This window comes from Ochotona princeps, unplaced genomic scaffold (genome assembly GCF_030435755.1).
Source record: "Ochotona princeps isolate mOchPri1 unplaced genomic scaffold, mOchPri1.hap1 HAP1_SCAFFOLD_148, whole genome shotgun sequence".
In the NCBI taxonomy this organism is placed as follows: Eukaryota; Metazoa; Chordata; class Mammalia; order Lagomorpha; family Ochotonidae; genus Ochotona; species Ochotona princeps.
The window spans coordinates 89,174-109,903 of NW_026697404.1; the positions used below are offsets into that span (position 1 = coordinate 89,174).

Here is a 20,730-nt window from a genome sequence, read left to right on the forward strand (position 1 = left end):
TATCCGGCTTTCCAATAATAATAAAATCTTAAAAAAAAAATACATACATAGTCAAGATAAAATATAAAATATAATCCCCTGGGCCCAAGAGCTGGGATTCTCCTCATGGCTGCCTGGCCACACCGCATGCCTCAGGGTCTCCCCATCTGAGTCAGTGCACCGCAGCTGTCCCAGGTGCACAGGTGTCACAGACAGTGGGCACCGTGGAGGCAGTACCTGGGAGACTGAGCTGACCGCCTCCCGGAAGGGCTGCTGCCCCAGCCTCGGTGCCATGGGTACTCTCCAGTGCCTGCCACCCCCATCGTCCGACACACGCCTATTTACAATTTTTGTTTTGAAAGTCAGAGCTCCACGGAATGGACAGATGTCCCATCTGCTGGTTCATTCCCCAAATGGCCACAACAGCCTGAGCTGAGCTGATCCGAAGCCAGGAACCCAGAGTCTCTTCCAGGTCTCCCACACGGGTGCAGGGTCCCAAGGCTTTGGCCCATCCTCCACTGCTTTCCCAGGTCACAAGCAGGGAGCTGGATGGGAAGTGGAGCAGCCAGGACTAGGATCTGGTGCCCATATGCGATGCCCACCAGTGCTACAGGCATGCAGGCACACCCACACCCCTGTGGCTGTGCTGGACTCATGTCCACCCCCACCCCTGCTTCTTCCAGTGGACCAGTTGGCTGTGAGGTTCCAGGCAGCTCACCCCGACCCCTGCTTCCTTCCATGGAGTGGGTGGCTGGACCTCACACAGAGGGAGTGCATAGGCCACTTTTTCCCAGGATGCCCAAGGACGCCCAGCCACCATGTTCCCTCCCCTCACCCCTGTCCACCGCTTGGCTAGCTACACCACCTAAGACCATGCCCCACTCCCTGCAGCGGCCAGACCTGTGTGGGTGCGGGCAGCCAAGGGCCAGCCAATGACAGCCACAAAGACATACTTATTCCCAGCACAGAGAGGCCTTGTCCAGCTCCGGCCACCACCACTCCTCCACACCCTGCCCCGAGCTCTGGGGCCAACAGCTCAAACCTCGAGTGGACAATGCCCTCCCCCAGGCCCCAGGGTGGGCCTTCTGGTAGTGAGCGGCTGAGGACAGTCACCCTGGGGCCTCTGGCAGGTGGCCACAGGCCAAGGAGCTACAGGCCCTGTGTGCCCCACCTGCGGCGGACGCTGTGGCAGCCCCTACACCTGGCCAGGGAGGCCTGGATGGACACTGCTCTGAGAGGGACTGAGGTGAGCGGAGCCAGGCAGCAACACCAAGGACCGACGTCTGGCTGTCCGCCATCTGCAAAGTGGTGACAGGGCTCGGGAGCACTGGCCGGGGAAGCAGCTGGAGGTTTTGCGCCAGCAGAGGCAGGGGTGCTGGACCGACCCTGGATAGGTGGAGTGCTGGCCACCCCACCTGAATGCGGGATGCCCGCCGCAGCTTGCAGAGGGTCAGCAGAGGGCGCTAACAGCCACCTCCACGGAGGGCAGGATGAGGTTGGGGTTGGGGCTAGGGTTATGAAGGGTTAGTGTTCAGATTGGAGTTCAGGCTGGGGAGGCTGGACTCAGCCCCCTCCCACCCTTCCCGCCCGACTCGCACCCCCATGGGAGACAGACACGTGGCTGCTGGGAGACTAGGTTTAATGATGGGAAGGGATGGAGAAGGGGAGGCCACAGGCAGGACTGCACAGGCCTGAAGCTTGACACCAGGGTCTGCGGGGTGGGTGTGGGTGGCCCCCCTCGTGTCCACTCCATCCTGCTCCTTGAAGGCCTGTCTCCAAGCCCCTGTCCAGGCTGCCCCCTGGGGGATGAAGGGGTGGCTCGGAGCGGGATGGACAAGGGAGAGGCAGGCAGGGCCCGCTCCTGGGGCCGGTGGCCTGCAGTGAGGTGCCACTCCCTCTGCTGCAGCAGCTTCGGCCGAGGTCAACCGGGGGTGGGCTGGGGCAGGAAGAGGGGCAGGGGTGCGGGGTCCCACCCTGCGCTGCCCCCGTCTGCGCCCGGCACAGGCAGCCCCGCAGGTGCGTGCTGGCTCTAGGGGTCCCCGCGCCTCTGGAACCTGCTCATGAGCTCCTCCAGCTCCGACCCGCTCTGCTGCTTCTGCGGATGACACAGCGGTGTTCTGGGCGTGGGGGCCCCCGCGTCAGGGCCCCGGGGGGCGGGGGGCGCGGGGCGTGGGGTGGGTGCTCACCTCCAGCACGGCCTTCTGCACCGAGAGCTGGCTGTACACGCGCGCGCCCTCCTCCCCGCACACCTTCCTCAGCTCGTCCTTGTTGAGCGAGAAGAGCTGCGGGCCGGTCAGGATGCCCAGGTGCTCGACGACGCTGCGGGCGGCCAGGTGTGAGCGCGGGAGCAGGGCGGCCCCGCCGCAGCCTCCGCCTGCCGCCCGCGCCCCGGGCCGCTCACCGGGCGCTGAAGGCCTTTGCTTCCAGCCAGGCACGGACCTGGTCGGGGCCGGAGTCGAAGGAGAGCGGCGCGCTCACGGCTGGGCTGCGCTCCACGCGCACGTGGCGCTGCGGCTGCGCGCGGATGTTGCTGATCTTGCGGGCCAGCTCGTCGTTGACCTCGTCCATGTGTTGGATGAGCTCTGCGGGCAGCGGGGTCAGCCGCCGCGCCCGTCCGCCCGCCCGCCCGCCCGCCCTCCCGCCTCGTGGCCTCTCACCGTCTTTGTCGCCTGCAAAGCTGGGGGGCAGCTTGTGCGTCGGACTAGTGGGGCCCCAGTATTTCTGACCGGCCTGCGGGCGGACGGGGTGAGCTGTGGTCAGGCTGCGGCGACCACCCCGGGGGACCCCCTGCACGGCGCTGGGGGCTCAGCCGCCCACCTGCTCAGGCGGGCCAACGGCGTCCTCGGGCCGGGCCTCATCCAAGATGTTGCAGGGCACGTAGCCGGCCTGGCCGCTGCGGCTGCGGAGCTTCCACCACTGCCGGCCATCCTCCAGCACCTGCGGGTGACCCACGTGAGCCCGCGCCCGCAGCCCAAACGGCTTCTGCGGGGCCTTCGGCGGTGGTGAGGCCCTCGGCCCCGCAGGGCGAGGGGGCTCCAGGTCCCCGTTGGCAACAGCGACCGCCCAGCCGGGCTGCAGCGCAGGAGTGGGGATGTGGGACAGAGGTGTGATTGCGAAGCCCCCCTGCTGCCCCGCGTCTCCAGGAGCCCGCCCGGCCCCGCAGTCCCTCCCCCGCACCGCCTCACCTCCAGGACCTCGCCCCGGAGCACCGACAGCTCGTTGGCGTTCCGCGCCGTGAAGTCGTAGAGGACGCGGACGTACCTGGCCATGGCCGGGGCGCCCGGGTAGCCCCTGCGTGGGACACGAGGCACTCAGCCTGGGGCAGCACCGACTCCCCGGCTGCAGGCTGCGTGTGCGGCACCGCGCCCCGGTCACAGCGGAGCGAGGCCAGCTCGGCGCCGGCTGGGGAATGGGAACTGTGCCGGCCCCAGAGCGCCGGCGGGAGGTGGGGCGCGGGCCGGTGCAGGTGCAGGGGCTGAGGCGGGCGGGGCGGCCCGCGCAGGCGCGGCAGGGGCCTGCACCACGGAGGGCTCTGCCCTGCCTGGCCCCGCAGCTAGGACCTGCACCCCGTGGGGATGCCAGACCCTGCTCTGGACCCCAGGGCCGTCAGCTCTGTAAGCCATCCCTCAGGGAGGGCCACCTGCCCGGGTGACCCGACCACAGCCCAAGCAGGGCAGGGTGTGGGGAGCTGCCTCTCCAAGCGGCTTCCATAGCCACCCACCCTCACCTGGTGGCAGGTACCCACAGGAGAGTGAGGGTCCCTGCCAGGCGGCTTACCTCTGACCCTGTGTGGGGCCCGGGGGCAGGGTGTCACCGGGGGGTGTGCTCTCAGGGGCCACGGGGGGCTTCACGGAGTTTCGGAAGGACAGCCGGTTCCCGGGGGCCAGCTGTGGGCAGAGGGGGAGCGTGGGAGCTTGCCCCGCGAGGACTCGGGACAGGGGCAGCGGGCGCAGGGCAGTGTCCCAGCCACAGCAGGTCTGACCTCGTCCGCGGGAGGGCCCAGTCCCTCCACCTCCCAGGGCGCCTCCTGCAGCACGTCCAGGGGGGGCTCCCAGCCGCTGTGGAACCTGGGCACGTAGGGGGGCACCTGCGGCTCCCGCGGCCACTCGGCACTGAGACGAAAAGGAAAGTCAGGGTTCAGCTGTGGTCCCCGTCCCCCACCCAGCACCCCAGCTCCCTCACCCTATATGCAGCCCTCCCGGACCCCTGTCACCCCCAGGACCCTCAGCTCCCTAAGCAGCCCTCCTGGACCCTTGTCACCCCCAGGACCCCTGTCACCCCCAGGACCCCCAGCTCCCTAAGCGGCCCTCCAGGACCCCCAGGACCCCCAGCTCCCTAAGCGGCCCTCCTACACCCCTCTCCACCCCCCATACCGCGGCCGTGTCCATGTCTCCCCCAGGGACTCCCACAGCGCCATCTCCTTGGGCACCAGGTGGCCGCGCAGGAAGCCCACGGCCTCGCGGGACAGCAGGGGGCTGGAGACGCTGCGGGCGATGTCGGGTCCCCCGCAGGTGCTCACGATCTGCACTCGGTGGTGGGGGAGGGGTGAGCGGGCCCAGCCCTGGAGCCCCGCCCACTGGAGCAGAGTCCCGCCCCAGCCTGAAGCCCCGCACCACCACGAAGCCCCGCCCCGCAACCCCACCCTGCCCTGAAGCCCCGCCCCGCACCAGGTCCAGAGGGCCGAACAGGAAGTGCACAAGCTCCGCAGCGCTTGGGTTCTGGATGTGCTTCTGCAGCTTGGCCTGGGGACAGGTGAGGGGGCGGCGTCGGCTGAGGGGCGGGGCCGCTGGGGGCGGGGCCTGGGGCAAAGGCTGGGGCGGGGCTGAGGGCACGGCCGGGGCGGGGCAGACGGAGGGGCGGGGACGGGGCGGGGCCTGCGGGGCGCAGCCCTCACCAGCAGGTTGATGGCCAGCTTGGTCTTTTGGAAGCAATCGACAAACTCAGTCTCTGACGGAGGCCGTGCCCGCAGCGTGAGGACGCCCTCTGCGTGGGGGATTGGTGAGTACCCCTGAGGTGCCAACTCGAGGGCCTCCAACAAGCCACCCTCCCACCTGCCACTCCCCTCCCATCTGCCCCACGCCCCGCCCACCTGACCCACGCCCTGCCCACCAGCCCCACGCCCCGCCCACCAGCCCCACGCCCCGCCCACCTGCCGGCCCACGCCGCCCCTTCTTCTTCCCCTTCTTGCGCTGGTTCAGCTGCTTGAAGGCCTCCGCCGCCTTCTGCAGCCTCGCCACGAACCACTCAATGTCGTCCAGGGCGCAGTTCAGGATTTGCTGCGACGGGAGGGCAGGGTCAGTCTCCGCGAGGAGCACGGACAGCCCCTCGGCCAGGGGCAGCGCAGGTCGGGCACCCACCGTCTCCTTCTCGATCTTCTGGGCCAGCACTGCCCGCGGCTCCTCCTCCGGTGACTCCTGGTGGCGGAAGCCTGCTGGGGACAGAGCAGCTGCTGACCCGGACTCGCCAGGGCGCCGCGCTGCCCCCCACGTACCTCCTGCCCCCCACGCGCTGCCCCACACTCACCTGCCCCCCACGCACCAGCCCCCCACACCTGCCCCACGCGCTGCCCCCACACACACCTGCCCCCCACACCTGCCCCCCCATGTGCCTGCCCCCCCACCTGCCCCCACACGCCTTCCCCACAGCCCACCTGGCTCTCCCGGGCGCAGCCAGGGCCCCACGCGGTTCCGGGCCTGGGGGGAGTCGCCGCTGAAGCGCTGGAAAGGGATGGGGGCCGGGCCTTGAGGGGGCGGCAGGATGGACTGTCGCTGCCGGATCTTCTCCTGGTGGCCCCTGGCGGGAGAGGAGGCCGCGCTGAGCAGGGCTGAAGCTGCGGCGGGAGGGTCGGTGCCCGCGCGCCCCCTGCGTGCCCCCTACTTGAGCGTCTGCGGCCGCGTCTTCTTGCCCTGCCGGCAGTCGGCCAGTGCGCTCTCGATGTCCTCGTGGATGAGCTCCGCCTGCGAGCACGGGTGGTCAGCCTGGGACGCGGGGAGCATGCGGGGGGTGGGGGCCGCCTCGTCCCGCCCCACCTCACCTCCACCTCGTCGCAGTGGAAGAAGTGGACGTCGGGCTTGTGCTGCTCCGAATCCTGGCACACCAGCAGCAGCACGGACTGGTACCGCAGCTGGTTCAGCACCGTCTGGCTCAGCTGCACCGTGGGCAGCGGGAAGTTCTCCAGCTCCTCCTGTGGTCGGGGGAGGGCTCACACGCCAGGGACCCTCAGCCCCAGGCTCACGTGCCAAGGACCCAAGGCTCGCACACCAGGGGTCCGAAGCCTTCCCCACTCCATCCCACCGTGGAGCACGGTACCTGGGACTCGATGTCCAGGAGCCGCACGCACCGGTCGTCCACCTGCAGCAACATCTCCTGTGTCCAGATCTTTTCCTTGGAGCTCAGCTGCACCAGCTTGCGGATGGCGTCCTCCACCGTGGTGATGGCCTCGCTCTTGTCCATGATGAACGTGGCCAGGTGCTGGGTGGGGGAGGGGAGGGTGGTCACCGGGGGGCTGAGCCCTTCCTGTGCAGAACTCCCCTCCTCAGGCATGCGATGGGGGTGTCCATTCTGCCTTATGGCCACTGGGTGACCTGAGGCCAGGCCGGGATGGACCATGTCCCAATGGCCACAGCCTGCACCGCATCCCTGGCCCCACACTAGACTCCTGGTGAGCTTGGCCTGCAGTGTCTCTCCATAGCCCTGGAACTGCACGGTGGCTGCCTGGGGCTGGGCTCTGCACGCTGCTCTGTCCCCTCGTCCAGGGAGAGCAGCGGGGGTCCTGGGCCAGGCCCACCCCTTCTCTGTTGACTGTGCCTGCCACATATCCACCAGGATGTCCTGGGGCCAGAACGGGCAGCCAGTAGAGCCAGCTCCCCCACCTGGACACTGAACCATGGAAGCCCAGGAGAAAGCTCTCATGATTCCTGGTGATTTCTCACCCAAAGGAAAATCCACACACAAGAGGAAAGACAGACAAGCCCAAAAGCCTGGCTGAGACAAACCCCATGGGCAAAGCGCACACACGTTCAAGCCAGGGGTCCTGCAGCGGGAAGAGCCAGGTAGCAGAGGCCAGGGCAGGGGCAGCATCCCAGGCACAGCCAGCGAGGGCCCAGCAGGAGCTGGTGTGAGCTTGAGCAAGGGGGCCAGCAATTCAGAACATGTGGAGGTGGCAGTGCCCGCAGCTCCTTGGAGACAGGGGTGATCCTGACTTCCGGCCTGTTCCGCCAAGCAACATGGACAGCCCTGGGGTCACACCTGTGGCTGATGGGGGCCTGGGTGCCAGCCTTCGGGGGACCAGCAGGACACCCTAAGGATGTACATGCCCCCGGCCTTTTCCAGCACAGGTCCCAGGTACAGAGCTGCTGCCATGCCACAGGTGGTCTGGGGGGCTACGCAGAGCACACAGCACACAGTGAGCACTGCACCACTGGCTGGACAGCCCCGGGCTGGATAGTGTGCCTGGTAGATGCCCAGGAGGCTGCCAGGACAGGGCCCCTGCATGCATGTGGAAGACCCCAACGGGTGCCCATCTTGGCCGAGTTGGGCACCTTGGGAAGTGGGCGGGGAGTGCGTGACTGCTCTTTCCTCTTCACAGATAATTTGAGAAAACAAGAGGGGGCAGCAGCTCAGGCCTTAGAGGCACAAAAGCCAACTGGGACTTGAATCCCTGCTGCAAGGAAAACCACATGCCCCGACACCCCTGAGCGCCCATGGCCCCAGTGGCTCAGGCACCCGAAAGACAACGCCGGCCAGAACCTGCCCCTCGATGCAGTAAGAGTCAGCACGGTAACCCAGTGTCAGCCCAGAACTGAGAGCCGGCCCGGCACACCAGCCAGCCCATGTGCATGACAGGCTGGCCTGAAGCCCCACACCGGCCAGCACCACGTCATCCAGCAGCCCCGTGCCAGCCAGTAGCCCCACACTGCCAGCCTGGAGCCCTACGCTGGCCTGGAGCCCCATGCCGCCCAGCACCACTCCAGCCAGCCCCACTCTGGCCAGCCCCATGCCAACTTGCCTTGGACTTGGCCCCATGTGGCCCAGAGCAGGCCTCCGGGCATCACCTTGTCCTGAGCAGCCTGCTGGGCTCTGCTCCCCCTCAAGGGGACCAATGTAAGTCCTGTCCCCTGCCCTCCAAGGCAGCTCCCTGCCAAGGCACACGGGCAGACGCTTTGAGGGGACAGAAGTGGGGACAAGGCCGGAACGTGGCAGTGCCCAGCGGACAATGAATGGGGAATCCCTCTGACAGTGCCGCACCCAGTGTGGAGCCATCCCGTTCCGAGGGCTGCCTGCACTGGAGACCTGGTGCATCCCCGTGCACGACCTCTCCGGCCTCCGCAGGCAGACGGAGTGACCAGCACGCTGGAACTCTCTCTGCTGTCATGGTGCTGCTGGAGGAAGGGTCCCTGTCTCTGGCTGACACGCAGGGCCTCGGGATCACATGGTATTGGCCCTCCCTCAGGGCCTGGGTTTCCTCCGCAGGGTGGGGAGGGAAAACCCCACAGACTTTCCACTCCTGCTGGCCCCTGGGAGGGCAGGAAAGGCCTCAGAGCAGCCAGCCAGTGTGGAGCAAAGTCCAGGCGCTCCTGGGCGGCTCCTCCACATCGAGGCTAGAGTACCCGCACGAGGGCCAGAGCTGCCGGGAAAGATGGACGCCCCATGCCCTGCCCATGCCCAGTGTCGGCGCCATCACCTGTCTGGCCACACCAAGAGGCCTTGGGTCCATTTCACAGAGCAGGAAGCCAAGGCTTGGCGGGTGAGACTACCCATGGGGCATCACACCCCGCCATGTCTGCCCTGCCTTCCAGGCACAGCAGCAGGAGCCAGCACCTCCCAGCTCCCATGTGGGAAGACTGCTGAAAACCCATGTCCTGGGACAGCCACTGGATAGCTGCACCCCTCTTCAGACCTGCTGTTCCCCTCGCACCTTGAATTCAGACCCTGGCTACTGGCTGAGCCCCGCCTCCCTGTGTGAGAGCTGGGCGCAGCCACGGGGCCTCACCTGCACGTGGTACTGGGACGTCTCATGCATGATCACCGTGGAGTTGGAGTACTTCTTCCTCTGCTCTGGACGTGGAGAACACACTTAGCCCAGGAGCCCCGGCCCTGGTCCAGTGGGGCTTCTAGGGGCTGGTTGGGTCAGCATCCCAGCCCAGGCCTCCCCCGACACCCCCACTCCCCAGCCGCCAGCTCAGGTCTGCCCACCCTCTACTTTTCAGTGGGGGGTGTGGTGGGCTGGATGGGGGTGCAGGAGGCAGGGCTGGGGGAGTCGGCCAGCACTCCCCCAGACACCTGGCAGCTCAGGCCCCGGCGTGGCTGCCTGCGATCAGGTTGCGGGAGGAACGTGGGTAGTATTGATGCTCCCTGAATTATTCCTGAGGCCTGCTCCCCTTACGGCTGGGGCTGGGGGAGGGGCAACCTCCTGGGAGTGTGGTCAGTGGGACGGCCCTTTGGTCCACTCACCAAACAGGTCCTTGGCGCTCATTTTGGCCATTCCATCCGATCGTCCCAGGCTGCCACTGTGGGGTTGGGGTGGAGGGAGATGTCAGGTAAGGACAGAGCTGGGCCCCTCCCCCTCCCGGGCCCTGTGGTGGGCTGGGGGTGGCTCACTTGGTGGCACCCGGGCAGCAGCTCACAGACCCTGACTGGCTCATGATGTCCTACAACCCGCAGGCAGCGGGGTGTTGGCTGACCTCAGGCTGTCCGAGTCAGGAGTCCAGGGCCTGGCCTACACCTGTGTGGATAGAGGAACCACAGTGATCCCTCCCAGCCTGGGGCAGGCCAGACTCACAGGGCAGCCTGGGTGGGGCCTGTGGTGAGGATGGGCGAGGACCCTGCCACTGTCGAGTGGCCCCCTGCTAGCAGGCCCCCCAGGCCTCAGTCCCCAGCCCTGGCCTCTCCTTGGCTGTATTTTTGGGAAGATGAGGCCCAAGATTCGAGCCCTTCCCTAGTGCTCCTGGGCAGGATGGCCAATTCTGGCTGTCCAGTGTCCCATAGGTCCTGCCGCTGGCCCCCACAAACCTTCAGGCTTGGGGTCCACAGCATTACTCCCTGCCCGCTGGCAGTCCCGGCTCCGCCCCTGCAGCATCCTTGGCCATTACCTGGGGTGCTGTCCAGGGGGTCCTGCCTGGTGAGGGCCTCCTAGGGGCAGTGGAGGGGGCGTCCCCAGCATCTGGGTTGGCGCTGGGGGCTTGGCCAGATTCCTGAGTCCACTGGGCGTGCAGTATGTGCGGAATGCCAGTGACCTCAGCAGGTGAGCTGGTGTTTGCTCAACGAAATTCCGGGCGGCTCCACTGAGGGTGCCAGCATGTGGGGCCATGTGAGCACGTGAATGCCCCAAACTTACTCCTAACCCCCGAGACACACACCTGCACAGACCTGCACACAGGTACACTTAGAGGTCCACCAAGAGAGACACACACAGACACACCCTTGTACTTAGAGACACCCCTGCACTTACACAAATCTGCACTCATACCCAAACACACATACACAAATCTACCTCATCACCTTACAGACCTAGGCCCACGGCCTAAGATTTGTGGACACTATGCCCTCAGCCCCCCCGGCAGGGCTAGGCGGGGATCCCAGAGACTGGCCCCCTGTCATCTGGGGGAGCCTGATCGGGGGGTGGAAGGTGAGGACAGAGCCAAGGGCTTCCCAGGGCTTCTGGCCTGCTGGGCAGGTGGAGAAACAGGCTCCAAGTTCAAATTCCAGCTCCACGCTGGGTGACCTTGGGAAGGGGTCAGCCTAGTCACAGCAGGGCGGGCACTGATGGGGTACCCCCCTCCCCCGCCCAGGGAAGGCCCTGGTTGGGCGCCTGCCTGGGAGGAGGGAGGGCAGGGCAGCCTGGCTGTGGGTGTGCCAGGAGGGCTCAGGCCCTGCGGAGGCTGGGGCACAGGTGGTCAAGGGGGCAGTCTCAGGGCACCACCGACTTCTCGTCCCCAGTGGCTGGGCATGTCCCAGGCCAGCCTGGCTCAGACAGGACCTGGGAGAGTGAACAGTTGGCTGTCCACAGGCTCCTGCCTGGTGCCCTCAGGATTCCCGCAGAAACCCCATGGGGTCCTAGCACAGCTTGTGGGGCTGGAGGCCCAGGAAGTGCCCAGTGGCCTTGCCATTCCAAGGGCAGCCCCTCTCCTCCCCCACAGCCCCGACCCAGGCATTCCCTGGCCTAGGGATGGTGGCTGGTGAGGTGACTCACAGCCGCCGTCTTTGAAAACGTCCCTGCACCCCGGTGCTGCCCCGCACCCATGGGACAGGCCTGGCCCTGGTGGGTCCGACTTAGGCCCTGAAGCCCAGCGGAGGAGACGGCGGCCCGAGCCCCGCGCCCCTGGAGGAAATGAGACCGTGCCCCGGCCGAGCGCTCACCTGCTGCCCGCGGCCGTCCGCGGCCGTCCCTCGGCCCCGCGTGCGCCACCGGCCTGTCTGTGGCGCCCTGGCCGCCGCACTCGGTGTCCACGGGCGGGGTGGGGCGGCCGCACTGGGCGAGGAGGAACCTGAGCGACAGGTTCGGAGTCACCGGGGTGCGTGGGGCGGGGCCGCAGCGTCGCCCCCGCCCTCAGCCCGCCCCGCGGGTCCTCAGCCCGCCCCGCGGGTCCTCAGCCCGCCCCGCGGGTCCCCAACACGCTGCGCGGGGCAGGGGCCCCTGAAGGGGTACCCTGGAGCCTGCAGAGGTGGGGCTCCCACCTCGGGCGTCTGCCAGGTCCAAGGGTCCGGCCCCCTCCCCTCCAGCCCTGCCGGGGCCCGGGGTGCTGTGCGGGTCCAGAGGCGGCTCTGAGCTCTTGCAGGGAGGACCTCAGCCCCGCTGGACACTGGGAGGAGGGGGGCTCCCTCCTGCTCACCTCTGCTCTCCCAGCACGAGGCAGGCGACCTGGGCAGGTGGGCAGCAGGAAGAGGAAAGGCCAAGGTCAGGCCCAGGTCAGTGCCTAAGGTGAGGACAGAGGCCAAGGTGCTTCTAGGAAGCCCTAGCCAAGGCCAAGGTCCTAGGAAGGCAGGACTCCTCCCAGCTTGGACACAGGTGGCAGGAAGTGGCCTTGTGGGGACCAGCTTCCTGGTTTGTGGCCTCTGGCTGAGCTCGCAGAACACACCTGGTCCTGCTCTGACCTGGCAGGTGGGAGCTGGGCGCCCAGCTGTCCACCAGGAGGGAGGACCTGGCTCAGCCTCCTCCCTGGCTAAGCTGGGCGCTGGCCCATGCGGGAAATGTTCCTGTCCTACCTCCTGCCCCAGGAGGGGGTACTGCCTCCTGCGAGCAAGATGGGGGTGTCCAACAGAGAGTATAAGGTGGACTATGTCAATCAGTGGATTCTGAAGCGACGTCATCATGCTTGGAATGGTAAGATTGGCAGCAATTCATAACTGTCGAACTATCAGAACCACTTGAGCAAGACCCTTGAAGCATGCCCCACATCGGGGGTGGGTGGGAGACTGGGTGGGGCTTCTTCCTTTATCTCCCCCTTTACCCCAGATACAGAGGGAAAAATGTGAAAATAATAGTCTTACCCACTTTCCTGTAGCCCTTGAATCTCTGTGCCCTTATATCCATGTAAAAATTGTCAAAAATAAAAAAAAATTAAAAATAAAACATTAATTCTTAGATTTATTTAAAAAAAAAGATGGGAGTGTCTGACTGCAAGCTAGACCTTGCTGGTCTGCAGGGAGACTGGGGGGACACTCCCACACGGCTGAGGGGGACATCCCACATGGCTGAGGGGGACACCCACACGGTTGAGGGGGATACCGCACATGGCTGATAGGACACCCCACGTGGCTGAGGTGGGGCACCCCCACATGGTTGAGGGGGACACCCCCACACAGCTGAGGGGGACACCCCCACATGGCTCATAGGACACCCCCACGCGGCTGAGGTGGGGCACCCCCACACGGCTGAGGGGGACACCCCCACACGGCTGAGATAGGACACCCCTACATGGCTGAGGGGGACACCCCCACATGGCTGAGGGGGACACCGCCACATGGCTGAGGCGGGACACCCCTACACGGCTCAGGGGGACACCCCCACACGGTTGAGGGGGACACCCCCACACGGCTGAGGGGGACATCCCACATGGCTGAGGCGGGGCACCTCTACACGGCTCGGGGGACACCCCCACACGGCTGAGAGGGACACCCCCATGTGGCTGAGGCGGGCACTTTCACTTGGCACCCCCTCACAGCTGCAGCCTCAGGCGCAGGCAGTGGGGAGGCCCCTGCAAGGGTGGGAGGGTCCTGGCAGTGTCCTTCAGGGGGAGGCACCTGAAGGGTCTATGGCAGCAGCAGGGCGGGCTCAAGCCCACTTACTGAGGTCAGGGAGCTGTGGGTGTGGGGTGCTGGCAGTGTCTGAGCTGAGGAGGGTTACCAGAGGTGCTGAGATTTATTTTAAAAAAGTGAACAACAGGAATTGTGGTGACAAAAAGCAGGGCCAGTGAGATTGTCCTGTCTGGTGCCGGGGGCAGTGTCCGCAGGTGTCCTAGGAGCAGGATATGGGGCTGCGGCAGCCGTGGACATGGCCTGAGTGGGGGTAGTGTCCGCAGGTGTCCCAGGAGCGGGCTGTGGGGCTGCGGCAGCCGTGGACATGGGCTGAGTGGGGGCAGTGGCCGTGGTATTCCAGGAGTGGGCTGTGGGGCTGCGGCAGCCGTGGACATGGGCTGAGTGGGGGCAGTGGCCGCAGGTGTCCCAGGAGCGGGCTGTGGGGCTGTGGCAGCCGTGGACAAGGGCTGAGTGGGGGCAGTGGCCGCAGGTGTCCCAGGAGCGGGCTGTGGGGCTGCGGCAGCCATGGACAAGGGCTGAGTGGGGGCAGTGGCCGCAGGCATCTGAGGAGCAGAGTGGGGCGCTGTGGCCAGCTGGCAGCTATCTGATGAGGCCAGCGATGACTAGTACTTGTAGGATAGCCTCCAGGCCGTGCAGCGCCAGGAGCACAGCACCCAGGACCGAGTCTGCCCGCAGCACCAGGGTCTGCCAGAACAGGAAGTGGACAGCGAGGAGGGCATTGCCTGCAGTGAGCACCAGGCTGGCAGCCAGTGGCCCCTCGGCCTCAGTCAGGTTGCCTTTGGTGCCTGCAGAGCAAGGGTGAGCATGAGGCCCAGGCCTCTAGTCCTCCCAGTCCCGTGGCCCCACACAGCCCTGTGCCCACTATACTCCCTCGGCCAGTGCCTCTGTAGCTGCGTGAGGGCAAGGACCAGAGTGGCTTGAAGGGGGCCTGGGGTTCGCCTGAGTCCAAGTGAGACAGAAGATTCTACAACTCCTGGACCAAGGACAGTCCTGGACAGGACTCCTCCTAGGGCAGGACCACACCCTCCTGCTTCACCAACCAGGTCCCGTGCAGCCGGTCCTCATGGAACAGTGAGGACACTGGCTCACTCTCTGGCACCCAGTGGAGGCCCAGGGCCGGGGACAGAGACCAGCTGGGTTCCTGGCTGGGCCTCGTGTCTCCCCAGTGTGTGTGCAGGGCTGAGGCAGAGCCTGGGTTAGGGGTCCCCTCTGCACAGACAGGGCAGGGCGCTGGGTCAGGTGTACGTGCCCAGCGCTGACCCAGGGCCCCTGGAGAACCGTCCACTTTCTCCAACTGGCGCCCTCTGGCCTGGCGACAGGTGGCCCCAACACTCACCCAGGTACAGCCGTAGCACTTCCAGCAGCCCCATGGTGCACAGCAGGCCCAAGTCCAGCAGCAGGAAGCTGCAGGGGTAGCTGAAGGTCTGGCCTGCAGGATGGGGGATACACAGCAGGGCTGCAGCAGGTGCCGGGCTGGCCCCCCACCTAGTCCCCTCCTAGAGGACTCACTCTTATAGAGGATGAGCAGCAGGGTGGCTGGGAAGTAGAGCACGGAGAACAGGCCGCTGAGGCAGAAGAGAGCTTGCAGAGGGACGGAGGAGAGCTGCAATGGGTCAAGGGCCAGCAGCAAACAGGCATGTGCACACACGTATGTCCACCCCACAGACGTGTCAGCTTACAGACATGCGCATGCACACAGACACACATCCACATGCGTGCCCACCCCCCGACACATGTCCACATACAGACATGGGCATGTACACACACACACACACACAGGGCCAGTCTGGGCATGCCCCCCAGGGTGGGCATAGCAGTCCCAGGTTTAGCTCTCAGGTCTGTGCTGTGTGGGTTCCTGGAAGTTCAGGCTGGGTGGGCAGCAGGCACCTTCCTACCATGGGGTGGGGGTAGAGAAAGCCACTTCAGGACACTGCCAGGACCCTCCCACCCCTGCAGGAGGGGAGGGGCGGCAGTGGTGCTAAAGCAGCAGGACAGGAAGAGCTGTTGGCTGAGTGACCCCAGAGCCTGGGCCCCTGTCCCCAACATGAACAGGGTTCCTGGCCTCAGCCTGAGCCTGCGCTCGCATTGGTAGGGTGACCCAGTGTGAGCAGGTCTCTGTCCATCATCTTGAAAAGGCAGTGAGGTGACCTGCTTCCTGGCCAGTGGGTGCCTGTGGGTGCACGTCCAGGATACCACCTCACAAGAGCCTTGTCCTGCAAAAGACGGTGCCCAGGTCAGCAGGGAGCGCAGCCCACGGGAACAGTCCTGGTTCCTCCCCAAGCCTGGCACGTTCCCACCACCCCTGTCCCCTGGGGGCATGGTGGAGCGGAAATGAGGCTCAGTGCTATCCATGCCTGGGCCAGACTCAAGCTGGACAAGCAGGACCAGGGGCCCACCCAGGGCAGGTCTCACCCCGTGACCTTTGCTCATGCTGTTTTTAAACACTTGTTTGTTTTTATTTCGAAGTCAGGGTTACGGAGGGGGTGCGGGGAGGAAAACATTCCACTTGCTGGTTCACTCCCTCAACTCGCACACTGCCCCAGGGCTGGGCCTGTCCAGAGCCAGAAGCCTCCTGCCGCTCCCTCATGTGGGTGCTGGACCTGGGCCTCCTCTGCCGCTTGCCCAGGTGCATTAATAGGGAGCTGCATGGCCAAGTGGGGCAGCCGGTCACCTCCCCCTTCCGCAGACCACACTGCCCAGGACACGCGAGTACAGCATGGGGACAGCTCCCCACAGCCCAGCCCGAAGCCGCAATCCGAGCCGTGTCCAGTGCAGGGCGGCTGTGGGGCCAACACGGAGCAGAGTCCTCCCCGAGTGAGGCCACCAGCACGCCCCACCTGACTGCAGGACTCAGGGACACAGTCGTGGGGGCGTGGGATCTGTCCATGCAGATGGCACCTCAGCCCATGGGCTTCAGGTGGAACCCAGAGACGACTGGAAGCTGGGCGTGGCTGCATCCACGGGGGACAGCGGGTGATGGCTCCGGCCACCCTCGGGGGACAGCGGGTGATGGCTCCGGGCTCCGGCCACCCTCGGGGGACAGCGGGTGATGGCTTCGGCCGTCCACGGGGGACGCCCGGGGACAGTGGGGTCTCCGGACTGTGAACCACTACATCTCAAACACAGAAAAAGTGCCTCAGGGGGCCAACCCGCCACCTGCCCGGGGGCCGCAGGTGCTCAGGCCGGCGGCCGCGGGACCCTCGCTCGTGCCCGGGGGCCGCCGGACCAACACTCCTCAGGAACGAGCGCCGCCGCCCGCTCACCTCGCCGCGCGGCCGCCATCTTGCGGGCTCCTCCGCGCTCCCGGCAGCCCCCGCGCGGCCTCGGCCATCTTCGTGCGCCCGAAGGAAGCCGACCGGGAGCGGCGTCCGAGCACCGGCCGAGGCCCGACTCGTGCGTCCGGCCGCGCTCGGCCACTTTCGGACCGGAAGAGGCGGGGAGTCGAGGTTCGGAGATTTGGACTGGGGGGCGGGGGGGCTGTCTTCGGCTGAGCTCGGGCCGACTCGGCTCCCTCCTTGCGGGAGAGGCCGGACCTCGCGTCGGAGGCCGGGGAGGGGCGTCCCGGAGCCGGACGTCCCGGGCGGCCAGGGGCGACGCGCGGCTCGGCCTCGCAGCCGGAGCGGAGCGCTCGGAAGCCTTCGGACAGCTTCGGCACCTCTCGGACCGACTCGTCTCCAACTTCGGACTGCTTCGGCCCGCGCCTGGGCCGGCTCGGCTCGGCTCGGCCCGGCTCGGCTCCGTCCGACTCGGCTCCACTCGGCTCCGCCCGCCGGACGCCCGGCGGCCGCTTCGGGCGGCCTCGGCCCGGCTCGGACCGCGGCTTCGGGCCCGGCTTCGGGCTCGGCTCCCGGGGCTTCGGGCTGCCCCGGACGGCGCCTTCGGGCGGGCTCGGCGGAGTCCGGATGGAGGACTCGGACTCGGCGGCAAAGCAGCTGGGCCTGGCCGAGGCGGCGGCGGTGGCGGCCGCGGCCGCTGTGGCGGCGGCGGCCGCGGCCGCGGCGGGGGGCGAGGCCGAGGAGCCGGTGCTGAGCAGGGACGAGGACTCGGAGGAGGACGCGGACTCGGAGGCCGAGCGCGAGACGCGGCGGGTCACGGCCGTGGCGGTGATGGCGGCCGAGCCCGGGCACATGGACATGGGCGCGGAGGCGCTGCCCGGCCCCGACGAGGCCGCCGCCGCCGCCGCCGCCTTCGCAGGCAAGTGCGCTCGCGCACCTGCCCCGCACCTCCGCCAGCCCCTGACCCCTGACCCCGACCCGGCCCTGCGCGGACGCCTGCTGCCCTGGCTGCGTCCCCGTTCCAGAAGCTTCTGCACGTGTCTGTCCCGCACTCCCCACTTGGCACTGCTGCCGTGCAAGGGGGGCGCCTGGCCCCAGGCCCGGGAGCACAGGCAGGTGCTGGGTGTGGGTGGGAGCCTGGCCCAGTTCCGCGGGCGAAGGGAGGGTTGGCAGAAGACAGCCGCCCTGTGCCACCCTGGTGGGCGCCCTGAATCTAGTCCATGATTTTCTGAGGCGAGCCTCGGCGTGAGCTGTTTGCAGGTGTTCTGTAGGGAGCTGAGTTCTTGCAGGTTCAGGTGCCCACTGGAGGCCACCTGGCAAGGCAGTGGCTCAGTTCATCCACATGCTCACATACCTGTTTGAGTGGCGTGTGGTGCTGGCTGCTGCTGGTGGGACAGGATTGCCAAGGGCAGAGTGTGGCAAAGGTCGGGGGCTGTGGGTGTGACGGGCAGCCCTGGGTGGGCCTGACCACGCAGCGGGACTGCAGGGGCTGTGGGCGTGAGCTGGGGCCTGACCACGCAGTAGGACTGCGGGGGCTGTGGGCGTGAGCTGGGGCCTGGCCACGCAGTAGGACTGCGGGGGCTGTGGCCGTGAGCTGGGGCCTGACCACGCAGTAGGACTGCGGGGGCTGTGGCCGTGAGCTGGGGCCTGACCACGCGGTGGTAAGGGAACAGACTGCGGGAGGTACTGCCTAGAGCCCTAGAGCCCACCATGTGGGTCTCTGGAGCTGGCCTAGTGGTGGACAGAGCCTGGGCTGGCCACCTCCCCATGTGGTTAGACACTTTTTTTTTTTTTTGCAATATATGATTTTTTTTCTATCGGAAAGGCAGATTTACAGAGGAGAGACAGAGAGATCTCTCTGCTGGTTCATTCCCCAAGTGGCCAGTGCTGTGCTGATCCAAAGCCAGGAGCCAGGAACTTCTTCCAGATCTCCCATGTGGGTGCAAGGTCCCAAGGCTTTGTACTGTTCTCTACTGCTTTCCCAGGCCATAGGCAGGGAGCTGGATGGAACAGCCAGGACACAAACTGGAGCCTGTATAGGATCCCAGTGCACGCAAGGCAAGCATTTAGTCACCAGGCTATTGTGCCAGGCTCCAAATACTCGTTTATTCTTGGCTCGCGTTTGCTGTGAATGCAGAGAGGAGGAGCCGACGCTCTACCTGCCTGGCTCCCACAGACTGCCCGCAGCAGCTGGGGCCGAAGCCTAGCCAGGACCTCCACCCAGTCTCCGAGTGGTGACTGGGCCATGTCAGCAGGCCCTCCACCACCCAGGCCGGGCCTCAGGGTCCCAGGGTGGCCCTGGCTCCCCACCTGAGCTGGCCTCCTCCTGTTGCAGAGGTGACCACGGTGACCGTGGCCAATGTGGGGACCTCTGCAGACAACGTGTTTACCACGTCGGTGGCGAATGCGGCGTCCATCTCAGGCCACGTCCTGGTGAGCTGCCCCTGGGGTCCAGCAGGGCAGCCCGGGACAGACCAAGAGGGGCTGGCCATGCGGGGTGAATCAGTCTAGCAAGGGGGCACGTGGTGAATGTGGCATCCATGTGACCTTAGGTATGTGGGGGAGCGGGAGGGCTCAGCCAGCCACATGCAGGGGCGTTGCACTGTGGGCCCTGTCCTCTCTCCTCCTCTCCTCCATCTGTTCCTCCTGTCTGGCCAGCCCCAGAAGGTCGCCCCTGCTCAGCAGGGACAGGGTGGTGCTCCGAGTCCTCTGGAGCCAGCTCTCGGGGACCCTCCACTGGCCCTGGGCTGCATCCCCGGCCGGCCCAAGGTGACTGCCCGCCTGTCCCTGCAGTCGGGCCGGACAGCCCTGCAGCTGGGGGACAGCCTGAATGCAGAGAAGGCTACGCTGATTGTGGTGCACACGGACGGCAGCATCGTGGAGACGGCGGGCCTCAAGGGCCCTGCGGCCCCCCTCGCCCCAGGTACGCGCCTCCCCAAGTCCGTGCCCCCTCGCCCCAGGTACGCGCCCCCCCAAGTCTGTGCCCCCTCGCCCCAGGTACACTCCTCTCCCCAAGTCTGTGCCCCCTCGCCCCAGGTACACTCCTCTCCCCAAGTCTGTGCCCCCTCGCCCCAGGTACGCGCCTCCCCAAGTCTGTGCCCCCTCGCCCCAGGTACGCGCCTCCCCAAGTCCGTGCCCCCCTCGCCCCAGGTACACTCCTCTCCCCAAGTCTGTGCCCCCTCGCCCCAGGTACACTCCTCTCCCCAAGTCTGTGCCCCCTTGCCCCAGGTACACTCCTCTCCCCAAGTCTGTGCCCCCTCGCCCCAGGTACACTCCTCTCCCCAAGTCCGCACCCCTCCTCACCCCAGGCACATGTCCCCTCCTGGCGCCCCTCCCTGCCCCAGGTACCTGTCTCTATCTTGCTCTCAGTATGCATTCCCTCTGCCCCCTCCCCCCATTCCTACCCCCAAGTACGCGTTCCCCACCGCCCCCAGGTACCTGTCTCTATCTTGCTCTCAGTATGCATTCCCTCTGCCCCCTCCCCCCATTCCTACCCCAAGTACGCGTTCCCCACCGCCCCCAGGTACCTGTCTCTATCTTGCTCTCAGTATGCATTCCCTCTGCCCCCTCCCCCCATTCCTACCCCAAGTACGCGTTCCCCACCGCCCCCAGGTACCTGTCTCTATCTTGCTCTCAGTATGCATTCCCTCTGCCCCCTCCCCCCATTCCTACCCCAAGTACGCGTTCCCCACCGCCCCCAGGTACCTGTTCTCGCTCCACCCTCCACCCGCATGCGGTCCCTCCCCCTGCCACAGGTTCGCGCCCGCCTCCTCCCCGTGGCAGGTTCACTTCTGGCCCCTTCTCCCCCCCCCGCCCAGGTTTGCACCCCGCCCCTTCCTCCATGTAGGTTGGCACCCTGCTTCCCTCCTGCCCAGGTTTGCACCGCCTCGCAGGTCCATAGCCCGTTTCTGTGCTGAGTTTGAGCTGTGGTTGGGGGTAGTGGGCAAGCGGAGCACTCCACAAGCGACCCACACTGCCTCTGACCTTCAGCTTGCCCCCCTGGCCCAGGCTCCCAGTCTCCTCCAGCCCCCCTCACTGCGGGCCAGGAGAAGACCGGCACCAAGTACAACTGGGACCCATCGGTGTATGACAGTGAGCTGCCCGTGCGCTGTAGGAACATCAGCGGGACTCTGCACAAGAGCAGGCTAGGCTCAGGTGGGCAGGCCTTGGTGGGCAGGGCTGTGGTCAGTTGGGCGGCCTAGGCTAAGGAGGGGGTATT

The 20,730-nt window shown here is 66.5% G+C and overlaps 3 protein-coding genes and 1 long non-coding RNA gene across 8 annotated transcripts in view; 2 read left to right on the plus strand and 2 right to left on the minus strand.

The window, feature by feature from the left end:
- Positions 1-1,845: 1,845 nt before the first annotated feature.
- Positions 1,846-11,925, minus strand: LOC101520633 (epidermal growth factor receptor kinase substrate 8-like protein 2). 3 transcript variants are annotated; one of them, XM_058659594.1, is made up of 22 exons: positions 11,811-11,925; positions 11,338-11,465; positions 9,610-9,703; positions 9,433-9,488; positions 8,972-9,036; positions 6,289-6,450; positions 6,014-6,163; positions 5,857-5,936; positions 5,630-5,772; positions 5,337-5,407; positions 5,129-5,255; positions 4,874-4,962; positions 4,647-4,721; positions 4,353-4,501; positions 3,962-4,091; positions 3,757-3,866; positions 3,165-3,270; positions 2,797-2,916; positions 2,637-2,709; positions 2,381-2,561; positions 2,166-2,298; positions 1,846-2,074 (listed from the first exon to the last, which is right to left on the minus strand). In XM_058659594.1, exons 3-22 carry the CDS (start codon positions 9,621-9,623, stop codon positions 2,009-2,011), a joined length of 2,100 nt encoding a protein of 699 aa, XP_058515577.1. In that variant the 5' UTR covers positions 9,624-9,703; positions 11,338-11,465; positions 11,811-11,925; the 3' UTR covers positions 1,846-2,008. The 3 variants fall into 3 exon arrangements, with proteins under 3 accessions (XP_058515577.1, XP_058515576.1, XP_004599299.2); XM_058659593.1 differs by having other exon boundaries at positions 9,580-9,703; XM_004599242.2 differs by lacking the exon at positions 11,811-11,925 and having other exon boundaries at positions 9,580-9,703; positions 11,338-11,481.
- A 1,473-nt stretch (positions 11,926-13,398) lies between these two features.
- On the plus strand, positions 13,399-13,863 carry LOC131478947 (uncharacterized). The gene is made up of 3 exons (XR_009244666.1): positions 13,399-13,430; positions 13,500-13,549; positions 13,757-13,863. It is a non-coding gene; the product is annotated as an uncharacterized LOC131478947 (long non-coding RNA).
- Positions 13,606-16,665, minus strand: LOC101520395 (transmembrane protein 80). The gene is made up of 5 exons (XM_058659618.1): positions 16,500-16,665; positions 15,430-15,449; positions 14,746-14,839; positions 14,573-14,665; positions 13,606-14,021 (listed from the first exon to the last, which is right to left on the minus strand). Exons 1-5 carry the CDS (start codon positions 16,516-16,518, stop codon positions 13,816-13,818), a joined length of 432 nt encoding a protein of 143 aa, XP_058515601.1. The 5' UTR covers positions 16,519-16,665; the 3' UTR covers positions 13,606-13,815.
- A 56-nt stretch (positions 16,666-16,721) lies between these two features.
- The window catches only part of LOC101520149 (DEAF1 transcription factor), a 59,294-nt gene continuing 55,285 nt past the window's right edge, over positions 16,722-20,730 (plus strand). For 2 of the 3 annotated variants that reach the window (XM_058659604.1, XM_058659605.1), the window contains exons 1-4: positions 16,722-17,430; positions 18,847-18,944; positions 19,305-19,434; positions 20,502-20,666. In XM_058659604.1, coding sequence (XP_058515587.1) covers positions 17,139-17,430; positions 18,847-18,944; positions 19,305-19,434; positions 20,502-20,666 — 685 coding nt within the window. In that variant the 5' untranslated portion in view covers positions 16,722-17,138. The remainder of the gene's footprint in view (positions 17,431-18,846; positions 18,945-19,304; positions 19,435-20,501; positions 20,667-20,730) is intronic. The other variant, XM_058659606.1, reaches the window with a different exon arrangement.